The sequence below is a fragment of the Puntigrus tetrazona genome, chromosome 1, assembly GCF_018831695.1.
Source record: "Puntigrus tetrazona isolate hp1 chromosome 1, ASM1883169v1, whole genome shotgun sequence".
In the NCBI taxonomy this organism is placed as follows: domain Eukaryota; kingdom Metazoa; phylum Chordata; class Actinopteri; order Cypriniformes; family Cyprinidae; genus Puntigrus; species Puntigrus tetrazona.
Window position 1 is genome coordinate 26216504 of NC_056699.1, and position 18610 is coordinate 26235113.

At 42.1% G+C, this 18610-nt stretch overlaps 1 protein-coding gene across 1 annotated transcript in view; it reads right to left on the minus strand.

The window, feature by feature from the left end:
• Window positions 1-18597, minus strand: part of usp34 (ubiquitin specific peptidase 34) — a 44182-nt gene extending 25585 nt beyond the window's left edge. Inside the window, exons 1-23 of the mRNA XM_043238073.1 lie at window positions 18265-18597; window positions 14002-14089; window positions 12447-12918; window positions 10835-10885; window positions 9710-9859; window positions 9556-9623; window positions 8186-8378; window positions 8045-8106; window positions 7886-7967; window positions 7707-7799; window positions 6609-6734; window positions 6332-6461; window positions 5311-5441; window positions 4441-5228; window positions 3823-4037; window positions 3059-3174; window positions 2845-2972; window positions 2653-2742; window positions 2476-2571; window positions 2010-2092; window positions 1768-1922; window positions 435-548; window positions 254-353 (exon numbers count right to left, since the gene is read on the minus strand). Of these exons, the coding sequence (XP_043094008.1) occupies window positions 254-353; window positions 435-548; window positions 1768-1922; window positions 2010-2092; window positions 2476-2571; window positions 2653-2742; window positions 2845-2972; window positions 3059-3174; window positions 3823-4037; window positions 4441-5228; window positions 5311-5441; window positions 6332-6461; window positions 6609-6734; window positions 7707-7799; window positions 7886-7967; window positions 8045-8106; window positions 8186-8378; window positions 9556-9623; window positions 9710-9859; window positions 10835-10885; window positions 12447-12918; window positions 14002-14089; window positions 18265-18307 (3574 nt within the window). The 5' untranslated portion in view covers window positions 18308-18597. The remainder of the gene's footprint in view (window positions 1-253; window positions 354-434; window positions 549-1767; window positions 1923-2009; window positions 2093-2475; window positions 2572-2652; window positions 2743-2844; window positions 2973-3058; window positions 3175-3822; window positions 4038-4440; window positions 5229-5310; window positions 5442-6331; window positions 6462-6608; window positions 6735-7706; window positions 7800-7885; window positions 7968-8044; window positions 8107-8185; window positions 8379-9555; window positions 9624-9709; window positions 9860-10834; window positions 10886-12446; window positions 12919-14001; window positions 14090-18264) is intronic.
• Between the last annotated feature and the right edge of the window lie 13 nt (window positions 18598-18610).

Genomic DNA, 18610 nt, shown 5'->3' on the forward strand with positions numbered 1-18610 from the left:
AGTCTGTTCATTTGAGCTGAATTGAATTTGCTTCATAATGAATGAACTTTATACAGTTACCGAACAAATGTAATTAATTTATTGCACTTTTGGATTTGCCTCATTTTTGAAGTTTGAATGACTTATTCTGCTCCTGTCTTTAATCCTGACAAACTGCTTTGAATCTCGACTGCATAATAAAAACTACAGGTGATTTTGATTAAAGTTATACAATTGTGTAAGTTAAGTGGTTATGAATTATGTGTTTACTAACCGCTGATGTAATAGGAGTTGATGTACTGGATGGCAGCGCGGCTGATGTCTGCAGACTGAGCCCTCAGAGCGATCCCCCAAAGCTGATCCATACCGCACAGCTACAGAAAGACACAGAGAGAGCGGTCAGGGAGAACGCATCGAGAGAAGTCGGCGAGATTTTAAGACCTGCTGCTGGGAACCTCGCAGTTGGAGCTGCTGTCGTAGGCGCTGGTGGCCAGCCGAGCCAGATTACACAGATGCTGAAACAAATTGAGTCCCGTCATGCTGATCGTCTCCGGCTTCAGCTGAGGCATCTGAGAGAGCGAGAGATACAGAGAGAGAGAGAGAGAGAGAGAGAGAGAGAGAGAGAGAGAGAGAGAGAGAGAGAGAGAGAGAGAGAGAGAGAGAGAGAGAGAGAGAGAGAGAGAGAGAGAGAGAGAGAGAGAGAGAGAGAGAGAGAGAGAGAGAGAGAGAGAGAGAGAGAGAGAGAGAGAGAGAGAGAGAGAGAGAGAGAGAGAGAGAGAGAGAGAGAGAGAGAGAGAGAGAGAGAGAGAGAGAGAGAGAGAGAAAGACAGAGAGAGAGAGAGAGAGAGAGAGAGAGAGAGAGAGAGACAGAGAGAGAGAGAGAGAGAGAGAGAGAGAGACAGAGAGAGAGAGAGAGAGAGAGAGAGAGAGAGAGAGACAGAGAGAGAGAGAGAGACAGAGAGAGAGAGAGAGAGAGAGAGAGACAGAGAGAGAGAGAGAGAGACAGAGAGAGAGAGAGAGAGAGAGAGAGAGAGAGAGAGAGAGAGAGAGAGAGAGAGAGAGAGAGAGAGACAGACAGAGAGAGAGAGAGACAGAGAGAGAGAGAGACAGAGAGAGAGAGAGAGAGAGAGAGAGAGAGAGAGAGAGAGAGAGAGAGAGAGAGAGAGAGAGAGAGAGAGAGAGAGAGAGAGAGAGAGAGAGAGAGAGAGAGAGAGAGAGAGAGAGAGAGAGACAGAGAGAGAGAGAGACAGAGAGAGAGAGAGAGAGAGACAGAGAGAGAGAGAGAGAGAGAGAGAGAGAGAGAGAGAGAGAGAGAGAGAGAGAGAGAGAGAGAGAGAGAGAGAGAGAGAGAGAGAGAGAGAGAGAGAGACAGAGACAGAGAGAGAGAGAGAGAGAGAGAGAGAGAGAGAGAGAGACAGAAAGAGACAGAGAGAGAGAGACAGAGAGAGAGAGACAGAGAGAGAGAGAGAGAGAGAGAGAGAGAGAGAGAGAGAGAGAGACAGACAGACAGAGAGAGAGACAGAGACAGAAAGAGAGACAGACAGAGACAGAAAGAGAGACAGACAGAGACAGAAAGAGAGACAGAGACAGAGAGAGAGAGAGAGAGAGAGAGAGAGAGAGAGAGAGAGAGAGAGAGAGAGAGAGAGAGAGAGAGAGAGAGAGAGAGAGAGAGAGAGAGAGACGGAGAGAGAGACGGAGAGAGAGAGAGAGAGAGACAGAGAGAAAATCGGCAGATGAAAGATTCATTCTCACGCCACACGCTGTATAAAGGTTTCGATGATACCAGACCTTCTCCAGGAAGAGATGTTTGTACGTCTCCATGCCCATGGCGTGCTGGTCTTTACTGCGGACCTGGTTTAGGAACCAGTGAAGTGCGTCGTCGTAACACTCAGAGTCCTCCACTAAACAGTGCCACAGGATGTCCACCTGCTCCAGACTCAACCCTAACACACACACAGGCAGGATATTCAGTTACATACAGAGCGATTCTCACATGCAGCGGTGTGTTAGAGATGAAGAGAGATGCTCACTGAAGTGGTCGGGTGATCCGAGCGTGGAGAACACACAGGTGAGGAACTGCAGACGCACCTGCACCTCCGCACTGTGGCTGTACCTGAGACACACGGGACGGAGGTTAACTCTGCACTTCACTCACACAGCTCAGAAAAAAGGTTTTTAATCATCAAGGATGCATTAAATTGATCAAAAGCGACAGGCAACACATTCAGCCTTTCTCTTCTATTCATAAAAAAACAAACATCATGTGACACTGAGGATTGGAGAAATGATGAAATATCAGCTTTGAAGAGGAATAAATTACATTATAAAACAAAAAAAAAAGGAAACATTTCTTTTAAAATAGCAATAATATTCCACAATATAAAACATTTCGATGAAAAAAAATGTATGCAAGCTTGGTCAGAATTATGCTTCAAAAAAATAAATAAATAAATAAAATTTTAAACAGCAATGCTTATGTAAAGACACCAAACTTACAAAGCAAATTTGTGGCGCTGCTCTCTCACTTCCTGGATATAGTGTAACAGATCATCAAAAAAGAGCTTCATCATGTGCAGCTCCTTTTCCGCCCACCTGAAACACAAAATCATCGGTAAAGTGCTCCAAATACACTTAATAACCACAAGGAGAGCAGCGGTGGGCGGGGTTTCTTACATGGTTATCCAATGCGTGTCGTAGCTGGAGCCGAACTGCTGGAACGTCCCGAAGAGCTTTGGCAGCAAACGCAAAGACACCACCACAGACCTGATGAAAGCAAGCAGAAACCATCAAACACCTGGGCCTGAAAGCCATCCAAACCTCTTCAGCAGTTTCCTACGGCACTTCACATCCGCGCGGCGGTCTCACCGGTGGTTGGCGAGGTTCTCCAGGCAGCCCTCGATGAATCGCATGCGGATCTGACGGTCAGTGAACCAGCAGACCAGAGAGCACAACAGCTTCTCCGCCTCATTGATCAAGCCTTCTGATAGGTGGATCTAGTCAGCAAGACAACACCAGAAACACATCAACGTGAGAATCACAATCTAAAATGTTAAACACTTCTGCTGTCAGGTTAACATACCGCATTGTCGTCCTGGACCAGATCCCACAGAAGGGTGTTTCCTTTCTTGCAGACATTGTCCAGGTTGATGTCGGTCACAGCATGCGCAGAGTACTGATGTTTGTGCACCGCTGGACCTGGAGAACAACATCAGAGCGAAACTATTATCTGACTTCTGTTTAAAATTAAATTTGAGTTTTAGCAATGTCCTAGCAACAGAGCAATGCCCTAGCAACAGCTCAGAATACCCTAAAAAACGACATCAGAACAGCCTAATAAGAAACAACATCCCAACTTTAACCACATATGAAACCTAGTAAAGCTCTACTAAGCACACAGAAGACCCAAATTGCCACAGTACAACACTTAGAGGACTGTAAAAGTAGTAGCAGTGCCCTAGTAATTACACAGAACACCTGAAATGTTGTAAAGAGCTTGACTGATAGATGATCTGATCAATCATAATGCTGAACTCGGCTTCTTGCCCAACAAACAAATCAGACAGGAGAGTGGATTAACTTTGGTGGACGTAAACGTGAAAAACACGACGTATTGACGCATTTCTGCAGTTCAAATAAAACACCTTCTGATGTTTATTTATGTTCATTTCATGCTGTAAGTAAATATGCAAAGAGGATCAGTTCGATCCAGAATACCTCCTATATCCAATATTACATCTTGTTAAAAAGGGGCATAATAGGTGCCCTTTAAAACCTAGAAATGCCCTAGAAACCACCCGGAATGCCCTAGCACCGTGCCGGCAGTCTTAGGAGGCATGTATGTACCTTGCACCAGATGTTCGTGGTATATGGAGGCCAGATTGGGCAGGTGCTGCTGCAGGTGCGAGCTGAGCTCAGCGTGAGAGTTGATCTGGACCAGCTCCTCCTCGCAGCCGGACTCCTCTCCGTCAAAATCCGCCATGTTCTTCTCCGATTTGGCGCTGACTTGGGAACTGCTGCAGCTCACGTCATCGGCGCTCAGCATGTCCTCTACCATGTGACTGTGCAAAGTGAGAGTTAGAGTTGAGAGTAGGTTAGCAGAAGACACAGGTCTCGGGTCTCGATCAGACGAGACAGATCCAAATCCGTTATTGTGCGTATACCATTATTGTCGAGACCCACAAAAGGCGCACAAACATTATAAAGCACCATAACGTTTTCATGCACAATATTTCAAGTGCTCGAAGATGCTTCACAGTTCAATGTGAGGTACAGACGAACATTTAAGCCATTAAATTGAAGTTCGCATAAACCCTTGTCTGTCTGTCATCCTCCTTTCAGCATTCAAATCAGTTACTACAGTCAAAACGATTGAACTCTCTTAAGAGCACTCAATAAAAGAGCAACAATATCTCTTCCCTTTTCTGTGGGCTATCGTCAGTATCACACAAGAGGTAGCCTCACCCATCATGGTGGTGGTGGTGGTGATGATGGTGGTGGTGATGATGGTGGTGATGCTGAGGGCTGATAAAACGCCTGCAGTTGAAGAGCTCGTTGCCCATGGCCTCCGTCAGGAAGTCCGCCGGTCGAGGCATGCAGGATGGCTCCTGGGAAACAGACGCTCCGTGCGAGGAGCCCATCTCTGTGCCGCCCTGCTGTGGTTGCTGGGATTGGGAATGTGAGGAGGGATCGGCCTGCTCTCCCGACGTTCCCTCCAGGCACACGGATGAAGACGAGCAAGGTTCGAGGATCCTAAGGGAAGACGAGGCTACCATGGCAGCAGCTGCCTCGGGGGTGAAGGGAATGGATTTGGATTTGGACAGTCCGGGGGCGGAGGCGATGGAGCCGGGAATGCCGGGCGGGATCCCGGGTCGCTCCGGAGGACCCTGGACCTCTCCGAGAGCCTCGCCCGCTTTGCGTTTGCGCAGCTCCGATGTCGACGGCTCCCTGGAGTCTCTGGTTTCTTTCTGAGGGCTGCCCTCGGAGGCGGCGGCAGGCCTGTCGTCTTCATCGTCCTCATCGTCATCTTCGTCGTCCTCGTCGTCGTCCTCTTCCTCCTCCTCCTCCTCCTCCTCTTCCTTCAGGGCCTCGCTGTCAGCCATGTCGTCGGAGTGCAGCTCGCTGCCCGGGCTGCCTGCTGATTGGCTGGCTCGGCTGGATCCGGCCTCGTTGCTGGACGCCTCGCTGCGGCCGCTGCTGCTGCCCTCCTCGCCGCTGTTGGCCGTCTCGTCCGAGCTGCCCTGCAGAGACTCCTGCGGAACGGCAAAAAAAAAAAACACTCGAATAAACCCGAGCGCCATCCGCTTCCAAATCACATTTTGGAAAATACGTTACCTCCGTGTCCGACAGCCTCTGCTGCCCTCGTTTTCCACTGCTCATGATTGGCTCGTCCATCTCCATGTCACTTCCTCCGCTGTGATGCGTGTCGCTGTTGTCACTGCTTTCTGGGCTTCCTGCAGGAGAACCTGTGGAAAAATGTTAATAAACTTACATTTTAACCAAAAACTGAGGTTGTGTTTACACGGCATTACAGTATGAACAGCACAAATCACATAGAATCTGATCTTTTCAATTCTGATTTGTGCTACTGTCATACGTGGTACTAAATCCGATACAGGTCAGATGTTTAGCAGCGACAACACTATAAACACAGGCAAAACATGTGTGCATCATACGTTTCAAAAGTCTTTATTTCTCATATCGCCTGGGCATAATTTCGCTGACTTCTATAAACATAGGCACATAATCGCTTACTTTATGTCCTCTGTGTTCACTTCGGTGTGATGGCGCGCCGCGCAAGTGTTGCCAAATCCAGAGTTTTCCACTATCGTCACAGATTTTTTAACTTTTTCAGCTTTGCGAGTTGACGTGACCCCGCTAACGCAATATTTATCTCCCTGAACATGATTGGGCTAGATTGGACTAGTTGTGATACTAGAAACCCATATTGTTCTTTTGCACATACGGGTTGGTTCAGAATCATCAGAATCAGAATTCTGATCAGAATCGAGTTGTTCATCGACATGAGCTTAGAGCTGCTGTGGATAAATTTATAGAAATAAATTCAACAAGTGAGATTTAAGATTTATTTTTGGCAGGAAAGGGGGAGAAAATTTGAACTCGGGACTCGCCGATAACGCACTGGTGTCATATGTTGGCACATTGCACACTAGACTATTGGCACCAAAACAAAAAAAAACATTCTGTACACTTGGATGCATGGCTAAATAAAAAAAACTAAATATAATTCTAGATTCACAGATTTAAACGTAATACAACAATTACTAAATTTTAAGAAACCTCAATCTTAATTCTTTGGCGTGTTCTTCACAAAGCAATGTTTAACACAGCACACCTTTCTTATTGCCCATGGGAATGTTGGTGTTGAGCAGGGAGGCGAAGGAGCTCTGTTTGGACAGCTGAGTTTTGGCTGCCAGAGCGTTATTCCACAAGGCCTTGATCAGCATGGATGCCAAATACAGAGTCTACACAAACAGAGAAACAACTCAACAAGCGCATGCTGGATAGCCAGGAAAAAGTACAGCTATTTCAAAGCTTGTTAGCGAGAGCAGTCATCCATACGACTGAAGTGACTGCGTAGTTCTAAGATGTGCAGCTCGAGCGTGAGGTACCTGTTCGGTGTGTGCGCTGGGGTGTAACCCTGACACCAGACTGAGCACGTGCCGCAGAGGAACAGGGTCCAGGTTCTTTATGAGCGAGGGAAACAGGTCATGGATGTAGCGACTGCAGTGTTTCAGCTAAAAACAAAAGAGGCAGAGCCCAGTTCAACACTACTGTGTGACGACATGAAGAAGAATCAAAAGGTGAAACAGATAAAAGGTGTATGTGTTCAAAAATGTAGTGAAATCTCTTTAGCGGACAAACCTAAGAGATAAAATATGAATATGTAGTAATGGTTCCACAGGGAAAAAAAACTGCTTGCAGTGTTTGATATTTATATTATTATTTTGACAAGATTTTTGTTTTTCCACGACAGTAATTTTATTATGTCATTTTGATCTTGTCAATTTAATTAGTTGTTTTAACATAACATTTCAATATTTTATATATATATATATATATATATATATATATATATATATATATATATATATATATATATATATATATATATATATATATATATACAGATAAAAAAGTGTGCTATAACAGATAAAAGTGAAAATGAAAATAAATAATAATAATAATAATAATAATAATACTTCCAAAACACTTAGGTGGCCTTAATTACTGTGTACTTACATTAAAATGAATAATTTGATGTGCACTGTGTACATATTTTTTATATTGTACTTATGTTTTTAAAAATACATATGTAATTACATTACATAATTTCTGCAATTACATATCTAATTACACTCTTGATCCAGCCTCTATCCTAGCCATGCCCCCAAACCTGTCTCTAACCTTACCTGCATCCCACCTCCATACAATATGAGCACAATAAGTACACTGTACCTTTTTGTTTTGATGTAAGTACATAGTAGTTAAGGCCACCTAATATAAAGCGTGACCCAACACTTCATTTCAAAGTTTTAAAATGTTTCAGGTTGCACACAATGTAAGTGTTATTGTTAAATAAAACCACAACTATCCTACAACGTTGTGGGATCAATTGTTAAAGTGTGCTCTGAGCTTACTGCACATCTTTAGAAATGTATGCTATACAAAAAATATGAAATTCATGTGATATGTGTGTGTGTGTGTACCTGAGCAGCGGCCCATATACAGTCCACATGTTGAGTGCTCAGCCTGCCCTCAGCTGCCAGGAAGTTCAGGATCACTTGGCACTGTTTAATGATCTACAGCAAAAACAAGACGAGCACAATCAGAAATAATAAACCTTTCGTCAGCGTCCAAAAACACAATGAAAGTCTACTGGACTCACCTCGATGTGCAAATTTGGTCCAAATATGTGCTCCACAACATTGTTGTTGATGAGCCAGTCAGCGAGTTCCTTTGCTATCGACCTGATAGAGGAAAGTAAGCTGTCAATACACGTCTAGACCGACTGAACTACTAATACCAGTGGACTCGTAACACTCACGTCTCGGTGTCAGACACCAGGGACTCGTTATTACAGACGTCATTGAAGGTGTGCAGCTGATTCTACAGAAACACAAGCACAGATCGTTCAGCACCGGCTGGAGACAATGGAAGAAGGGTTCTCGTGTTTTGGGTCTCCTACCGTGATCTGGCTCAGGCCGGCCAGTCTCATGGTGAGCGTTGGACTCATGAAGTATTTAAAGGCCAGATCCAAGCTCTCTCGGTCAAAACACAGCGCGCTGTCCAACGGCTCCTTCACGGTGCTCCACATCAGATCGGCCATGTTTCGTGCCGCGCTCTGACGCAGCTCCTGATCCGACAACTTACACAGATACCTATAGCCAGAGATTCACATTAAACCAGACGTGCTGGGAGGGACCGATCACATGGGGTCATCCGCCTGGAGCGGCCCGCTTCAAAACGACAGGCTGGCGACTCAAAAGCATTGCTGTAATTGCAATTTAGATTTGTTTTTTCAAAGTGAGGGACTAGCTAGAAGTGATTTCTAATCAGCAGCACACTTAACCTGAAGAATTCCTCTCAGGATATGCATCGAAAACGCTTGTGTTTATAAAGGACTACAAACGAAAGCTAGTAAAACATTTCAGTGTCTCGACAATTACATTTACAATAATATTTAAAAAAAAAAAAAAAACGATAAAACTATAAATGTAATATGTTACATAATAGCAGTATGATTTCCAATTTTCCCCAGAGTTATTTCTTTTGTTTTAACAAATTCCCTTTTGCTAAGGTAAAAGAACATTATATTTCATAAAAGAAAAATTGATATGTATAATGCATCGTAAATATAATCTAAATTTAAATTAAAATTAAAATAAAATGTGTATACATAAATAAGAATAATAATTTGAGGTGGGACTACTGTCTAGGAGGACTAATATTTATATATGTATATTTGTATTAGTGCCAAAAATAAAAATTGTTTACATAATGTGTCTACAGTGTATGTATATATATATATATATATATATATATATATATATATATATATATATATATATATATATATATATATATATATATATATATATACACACATACACAATTATGTTTATATATTAAATATATATTTAATAAATTAAATATATAAACGTAAATATTGTCTAAATATATACTGTATGTACATAATATGATACAGAAAACCCTGAGGTTTGTGTGTGAATGCACTAATACACTCTCTCTCTCTTTCTCTGTGCGCTGCTCTAATCCTGTCTGGCTCGAGTCACATGACCAGCGCTCTCTCAGCTCCCCTGCCAGCCGTCTGGCTCCCCCCAAGGTCATGTGAGGAGAGACGTGGCGACTGTTGCTATGGTGAGGGATGCTCTTCCTAGCAACTCAGCAGAGAGCAGATTCTTAGAAGCAGCGCTCTTTCTAAGAGCAGCCTGCGTCTCTTTACATCTCTCAGTCAATCGATTAGATGAAACAACACTTGCACTTGACAATCAATGCTTCCGAAGCTCTAGGTCCAGTTCAGAAAGGTGTTCTTACCTGATAACGTAAGTGCGAAAAGGGATGATGTGCTGCATCACAGCGGGAATGTGCAACCATATTCTGATCTGCACACACAGAACAACCACCTCTGATTGACCACGGCTCTAACAAGTCAGACTCTGGTTTATTTGACTAGGTTTGTTTGGCTCACGTTAGAGACGATGGTGATGAAGGCATGTGCGATGGGGAAGGGGAGAGTGTCGGGAGCGCCGAACTCAAAGCAGTCCTTCATCAGAGAGAGGCCGTGCTTCCCGCAGAACATGCACACATATCGCAGCAGGTGCAGAGGGACCTCCACGTCCTGAAACACACACACACACACAATTCATTTTCCTAAATTAGGGCCCAAAAAAAACCCTTGCGTGATCACATAACTTTAAAAACCAGCTTTTAAAAATGTGTTTACTCAATGTATGCTTTAGAAGATCTCACTGACTGGCCAATCACGAGAGACTGACAATGACTTCTCCAGAAAACATTTTTTTTATGCAAATTAACGCAGAGATTATGAATGCCTTGTACAGAAATTCATTCAGCCTGTATTTCATGAATAAAACACAAAAGACCATGAGTCAGCTGTTCTTATGCGCGATCTAATATCGGTCAAAATTACATTGATTAATTATACAATTATAAAAAAGTATTTTTACACTTTTAATTAAATTGCTGTAATAATGAACATCAGATTAATATGATGCCATATATAAAACATTATATACAGCAAACAAAGTACTGAAGACCATATCTTAATTACATAATACTCACAGCATTATAATATAGTATAGTAATATATAATCTATTTATTTTTATTGAAATAAAATCAGCATGTATGCAAAAATATTTTTTTTTAATACTTTGCACACAAAGCAAGCAAAGACTGAGAAATAATGAACAGATGAATCAAAATAGTTGCAGGCGAGACTATTTGCAGGCTTGCCGAGATGCGAGTCTTTATTATGACCTCAAAGGAGCTTCAGAAAACATCCTTATATAGATTACGAGCATGAATAGTTTGTATTTAATTACTAAGACCAGTGATGATTCATTGGCGCAGATGAATCACGCTAGCCGACATCTAAACAGGGAACATTTTGTGCTTTCACACACAGGACACACCTAGCCGTGATCAGACAGTTAAATCTAGTCCTGCTTCATCCACTCAGCATCTATTGTGGTCATGAATTATCTCTAAACGGTGTAATCAAGCCCATCATAATGTGTGTGTGTGTGTGTGTGTGTGTGTGTGTGTGTGAGACAGAGTGTGAGAGAGACTTACATTCATATCACAGAAAGAGCCTAGGATATTGCTCTCTTGTGCTGAGATATCCTGAAGACAAAAACAACAAACGGATATTAAAAAAAAAAAAAAAAAGAAAAAAAGAAAAGACCTAAACAAAATACTCAACTTTTCAACATAAAGCGTCTATATTTGTCTTGAGGTTTTGTTGAGGTTATTCGGTTCTTCCAAATCATTCAGCAATAATTAAGCACTAACTGGAAGTTATTAATGCTTATGCTGTGTATATTACTTCTGTTGAGACCAAATGGCAGGCTGGCAGCTTCAAGAACAAAAGTTTTACCAATAAAACAGGCACAAATGCACAGCGCTGAAAACAATGAGTCAGGGACAACAGATTTTACGTGCACTCGACTTGTCTTTTTAAAATGTTAAATTATTGTAGCTCAGCTTTGTTTAGTACATGTTTGTTACTATTAAAACTGGCCTTGATGTTGTCCGCTTGCACTGAAAGACGAAAGTGATGAGTGATGTGCATTTAAGCCATCAAATACGCCATGTAGCGCTCTTTCTTGGTCAGTCTGACTATGCAATAACCAGATTATAACTGCACATGCAAACAAACTTAACCGCATGACTGAAAAGCAATAACATCTACAGAAGTATGATTGTATGATTTTTTTCAAGCATCATTTTTGGTCAAGCAAAAGAGAAGAGAAATCAAATTAATGAATACGATTCATATTGAAGCTGGTTCACTTGGATGACGGATGGATCTACTGGATCTTATTGCGAACTATTAGAGGTCATGAACCGAGAAATCTGCCCGTCACCACCTGGATTTAACTAAACAAATAGGTGCTACGATCTGGGGTTCCTGCAGTCGATCAGGTCTACGCTCAGCAATGTTATGTCCCCAAAGAATGAAGTCAGCCGACTACCTGAATATACTGAATGACCAGGTTATTCCATCAATGGACTCTTTCTTCCCTGATGACAATGCCAGGGTTCATCGCGCCGTAGTCAGACTCTCTTATTACTAATACATAATCTCGGTGAAAAATGTATACAAATCTGAATAGGAATAAATGTTGTGACACGACAGAAGCTCATCGAAACGATGGCAAAGCGAATAAATTGCAATAATCAGCACTAAAAGCCGTTCAATTAAATATTAGAGTGTTAGACGTTGGGTTTTTTTGGACGGGCACTGCATAAAAAGTCATTTTAAAAACATCTTCCAACCATCCAAGTTTCGGGAATTAAAACCATCTTGTTAGTTTAAAAACAGGCAGTACTAAAGGCAGTCTGTCAAAAAGACAGTTTGTGGAATGTGCCAGTATTAATAATTATAATAGGCGGCTAAGCAGGTGTTTGTGTCCTTCTGGTCCTAACATTAGGAAAGCCTAGAAGATTTTATTTTTAATTGAACAGAAAATAGCATATTAATTCTAAATTATAACATTTCTTATTATAAGGGCACCTCAGAGAGCACCACAAAGTAATAAAAAGGCAGTTCATGACCCCTTTAATCCACAAATGTATAATTTAAAAAATTGTAGATCTTGCACCATGTTAACATCTCAAAATCCAATCGACAAAATACCTCAGAAAACCCTGGAACCTCGTTTCCTACAGGAGCGGGTATTACCTCTATAGTGGGGTGTGTGTTGTGTTTGTAGGCCGTGTACAGGGGGAACTGGATCTGAAAGATCTTGGCAGCGCACAGCAGCAGTTTCTCCTGGTCTTCTGTGCTCCAGGAGGCAAACGGGTCCAGGCTGCTCTCGTTCCCGCTCTCCCCCGCCGTGGGTTCACCGAGCTTGGGCTGGGGATCCGGTTTGACTCCCTGATTTTGGTTCTTGTGCTGATCTCCATCCTCCGCTCCGCCATCCTCTTCAGCCGAGTCTCGTTCCACATTCAGTGGCTCGTCCTCACTGGGAGACGGCTGCGGCTGGGCAGAGCCCCATTCAGACTCCGCCCCCTCAGTCCTAGTGTTGCCATGGCCACTGCGTAGACGGTCCCTAAGGTTGGTTACTTGGGCAATGACCAAGTTAATGAGGGCATAAACCAGTTGGCTGAACACCTCGAGGTGTTTGTATTCCTTGAAACAGCACAGACACTGCCTGCAGACGAACACGGAGAGAATCAGTCGGCAACCCATGATTCACAAGCATCTAATTTGCTTGTTTATTAAATATTTTGGCTACTTCAATAATGATTTTAGCTACCAAGGAGACCACAGTACACTCAGTTCTGTTTAAGATACTTGACAGTTTAAATCCAATCCAAACAACACAAAAAATGTATTCATTACAAAAATATACATACAAAGAAAACAACAATATGGTGCCGGATGGACTAGAAAATATTGAATGAATGAATGAATAAACAAATGAGCAAATGAGAATTAATAAATAAATAAATCAGTGAGTGAATCAGTAAATGGGTGAGAATGCATTAATGAATGAGTCTGAGTGAATCAGAATGAATGAATTAGTGAGTTTGTGAATCAGTGAGTGCATGAGTACTAAATTAGTGGGTTAGTAAGTGAGCGAATGAGAATGAATGAGTAGAATGAGTAGCTAGTTGGTAAGTAAATGAATGAGTGAATGAATTCAGTGAATGAATCAATGAAAGAATGAGAATGTATGAATAAATGAGTCAGTGAGAATGAATGGAAAAAGCCAATAAGTGAGTTAATGAATGAGAATGAACGAATGAGCAAATAGGGCAAGCGAATGAGAATGAATCAGTGAGCAAATGAAAATTAAAGGAGCAAGTCAGTGAGTCTCAGAGAACGAATGAATTAATGAATGAATGAGTGAATCAATGAACAAATCAGCAAGGTGAATCAGTTAGTGAGCCATAATAAATGAATAAATAAATACGGTGAATTAGTAGACAAAGGAATCAATGAATGTGTCAAACGAATCTGCAAGCAACGGCATAAGTGAGTGAACGAATGAATCTACAACAGATTGCAGTGAGTGAATGAATGGCAAAAAGACTGAGTAATGCATTAGGAATTAAAATCTGAGTCAGCGAGAAGTCAATGAGGGAATGAGTTCTGAGGAAATGGACAATTAATTGGACGAATAAGCAACTGCGATGTGAACAAATCAACAAACCAACTACAAAGAAACCAAATCAAGGAATGAATGAGTGACTGCATGTTTGAAGGAAAATGTGAATGACTGAGTGCTGACCTCTGTGTCCATGTGCTGATGTAAGTGAAGACTCTTAAGGCATGCTCCTTCTTCAGCTGCAGGCCGTCTGAGCTGTCTGCATCCGAGACTGACACACACACACACACACACACACACACACACACACACAGGAGAGAAAGAAAGCTGTTAATCAACTGCTTCTATAGAATTCTAGAGCTCTCTGGGATCAGATCAGTGTTACAGGACACAGCAAACACAAGTACAAATGCTGAAAGAAGGCTTTACAGACTAATAATTAAAACAACACAAACCCACGGTACATCAAATGAAAACAAGAGAACCTGGCAGAGAACAGTCAAGAATGAACATCCTGTCCAAGACAGTGCTCGCACGCTGAAAAAAATGTGTGCAATTTTAAAAGACTGCAGAAATGCCAGTCAAAACTAGTTAATGAAAAAAACCAGAGAATCTGTAATCACTAACGAGACATTTTACAGTACCATGCTGTTTAATGCACAGCCGACTTTCCCAATAATTGACCATTTCAAACAATGCGACATTTTGTTTCATGTTTCTATTTTGTTTTATATATATCGGTTACGTGGATTAGGGATTGTGTGTTAAATAAACAGTTGGAATACAATGATGGTGTTTCATGTTGGTGACATTTTGCGCCTTGCAATCTCATCTTGAGAAAAACTACTTGGGATGAGCTTTGACTCAACATGCGACAGATTTTAGTCTTTTGGTATGTTATCGTTTTTTCAGTTAATAAAATTGCTTTTTTAAAAAAAAAAAAAAAAAAAAAAAGGTTTAAATTTACATATTTGTTCACTTAAATGTTATGGCATCCTTTTTTTCCCACAGCAAGACTATGTGGGAACCACATTAAGCATGCTCATTACGGGTGATCACATGACACTGTAATTTGCAGGACCTTAGCATCCACTTACCCCGACAAACCACACACACACACACACAGGACAATTAATGGTTTCCACAGTGACGAGGGAGTTGCTGGACTCGGGAATGCTACCTTGGGGTTGTAAAGTTCACTCGAGCAGCTGGTTAGCCTTGACCTACATGAGATTTTCGTTCTTTCTTTCTGCAAAACGGCTTTCCTGTCTTTTTTTTTTTTTCCTCTGCCGTTTCCACACAGCTCTACAGTAACAATCCAGGGCATTGTGTTCAAGGGCTGAGAAACAGTTTGACGGCGCGGCGATATGAAGATCTGTTATCAAAGCTGAAACCACAAAAGTACCAAAAATCCCTCAAAGTCTCACGGCACAGAAAAAAAAAAAAAAAAAAAAAAGAGGAAAAAAAAAGGAAAACTGCACACACAGACTGACTGAATTACAGTATTGGGGTCTTTTCAAGAGAAAAACAGTCTGACCTTAATGATTTACAGGAATAATTCAACCAAACAGCCATTTTGTCATGTTCTAAGACTTATTTGGAGAAATAAAAACCTAATTTGTCCTGAGGAACAGAAAAGAAGAACGTTCTGTAGCTGTGCTACAAAAACGGCAAAACGTACCATGGATAAGTCTTAACGTTTCACATGTAACAAACAAAAGTTCAGAGAGAAACAACCTAGATTAATTTTTACCAAGTCAGTTTTTGCTTGCGAGACGGAAACTGTGACTGAACGAGGACTGAGCTTAGAAGAGCTCGTGCACAAGAGAAGAATTTTAGCAAAGCTATCAAACGACTACTTCTACTCTTTTTCGAATGGCTGCATCTTTGCACCGTTGAGAACAGCTTGAACGCGCTTTAAAACATCTCCTTTTGTGGCTCACAGGAAAAAAAAAACAAGGCATATGGTTTCGTAGCATCAAGTCGATGAAACTTTTCAAATCTGGTTAAAATGCCCTGCGATTCGTATCTTTTTATGATGTCTGGCGCAACTGGTTTAGTGACTGTCTGGCTGTTTTTGACCTTTCAGAAAACGTGAAATTACAGAGTGTGCATAAACAGACTTCTGCTGACACAGACGCGCACACGCACACACACACACACACGCGCGCGCACACACACGCGCACACACACGCACACACACACACACACACACACACTTAAGACAGCGTTTAAGCTCTCTCCTGAGCGCGAACGCGCAGCCCGCCGTGTCAGATTAACACTGTCAAAGCGGCCCACACAACTGAAGGGTGGTTCTGCCGTCTATCTACACACAGCAGAGCGTCTGAGGGGTCAGATGTTAAGCTGCACATGCACATATGGGGCTGCCACTCACTACGAGGGGGTTACAGACACCAGACATGCCTGAAGGCCAAATGCACACATGCACAAATGCTGAAGTTTAATATTAAATGCGTGCATGCAAAAATTGCTATTATTAAACATTACAAAATAAACGTGATATGATAACCACACAGATACTTTTACAGTATGCATCAGGCTCTTTTACCACCCAGCCCTATCAGCTGCCACCAAATAATACCAAATTGCTGGCAGCCACGATTCTTGTTTGAGCAGAACACCATCGTCTTCCAGCTGAGCGACAGAATCTGCTGCCCCGTGATTCTATATATTATTAATGCGAGCTCCTGCACAAAAATCGCATGGAAATAAAACATTTACATTCAAGCTATGTGCTTCGTGATTAGTACGCTATTCCTTGGTGTAACATTTAAACCGATAATTCGTTACCACAATGCATTTTCCACCAAAGCATGTTTGCTTGGACTTCGACGCGGTCGTTTTAGCCTACTATAGCAAGTTGTTTAATAGTATGTTACTATGATGTTGCAGGCAAACAAGATGTTTCGTAATATTGTTGTATATCGGTGTGGCAATCATTCAGTACAACAGTGTATATGTATTTAAAAACCTGATATTGAAACCGTACAACCACAGTAGCGTGTTTTCTGAGTAGTATGATGTTTTATATGGTATGGTAACACAGTAATATATTTTTGCAGTGACTCCTCATGGCAGTTCTTTAAAATGCAACGTATAATCAACATTAAGAGCCACAGTATACATATACATACATACACACACACACATACATACATACATATACACACACAGACTCACACATATACACACACAGATATACACAGACACACACAGACTCACACACACACATATACATATACACACACACATACATATACACACACACACATACACAGACTCACACACACACATATACATATATACACACACAGATATACACACACAGATATACACACACACACACACATATACACTATATATATATATATATATATATATATATATATATATATATATATATATATATATATATATATAGTACAACATTATACTAAGGTTCCTGACATGACCATTTGAATATTTTTTAATGGGGGGAGAGAGACCATGGTAATATTTGAACATTTACAGTAAGTCTTATAATGGAAACACAAACACAATCATAATAACGTGTAGCACTTCTCGTTAGTTTTTTTCCCGGACTTCCCCGTTGTGATGTGACGCTTCTGACATACATCGAGAGCAGTTTTGTCGAGTTTCACGCAAAAGCCACGGCGATCCTTCACCGCAACGGTGCACATCAAAGCATCACGTTATGACCATGCCTCACCGTCTCGACAAGACATCGGTGCAGAAGCAAAGAAAGCGCATTACACTCTCTCTCTACCCAACAAAGCACACAAACACAAATACTGTCCCGATTCCCGTCCGGCAGCCATCAGAGGCCAAACACCGCTAAAAAAACCTCCCATCCCGACCGTCGGATCGCATTAACCCTCACAAAACACCCTCTCGAGCAGATTTACTCTGCAGTACGGATCGCGCAGGCTGATCGGATGTTGATCTGCGCGCATTTTGAAGGATGACAATGTCAAAAACACTTCTGCCCGGGCTAATGCTAATGCTAATGTCAATCCAACTTCCCATCAGCCTCCGAGCGTTATTCGACCGAGCCGATGGTCAGCGCGCAGGCAAAGACGTTTTCTGACGCTCCTGTTCAAAGCAAACAGCAGATTTTGTGGCTGCTCTCCGTTTGACGATTTAATTGTGAAACGAGCGGCTAGCGCGTTCAACTGGCGCCGCGTTCATAAAAACGGATATCAAAAATCAAACAAAAGAGAAATAATGACAGCCGAAGGGTGCCCGAGCGCCGTTTTAAACGCACGCGTTGGCGAAAAGCGCGAAAGGAGAAATATTAAAAGCGAAAATCTGCGCTGAATCGAGGCACCGAGCCGCATGCTCGGACAGTCATGCTAACAACTTGCTGCAAACAACTACAAAAACACAACAAACACACGGAAAACAATCAAAATGGTGTCGACTTACTCTCATTGAGCACCTCCAGCAGCTCGGCGCAGTTCTCACACATGGTTCATAAAGGCGGAAAGTGTATTCAGACCATTGGAGAAATAAATTGTTGCCTGTTTTTCTCTCTGTCTTTTAAGGGGGTGTTTAAGGCCCGACGAAATGCTTGATGAAGGCTCGTTATTGTGAGACAACACAACCAGGGAGGTTTGGGCTCATGCGAGCGGGATTGTTTGCCGAGATGTCGAGGGTGGAGACAGTAAATGTGAGGCACTAAAGGAGCGGAGAGTCAGTCTCCGAGCAGAGCGTTACTGTGCAGACTAGCACATACGGCGGCCATGATGAACAGGGACGGGAGTTACACTTC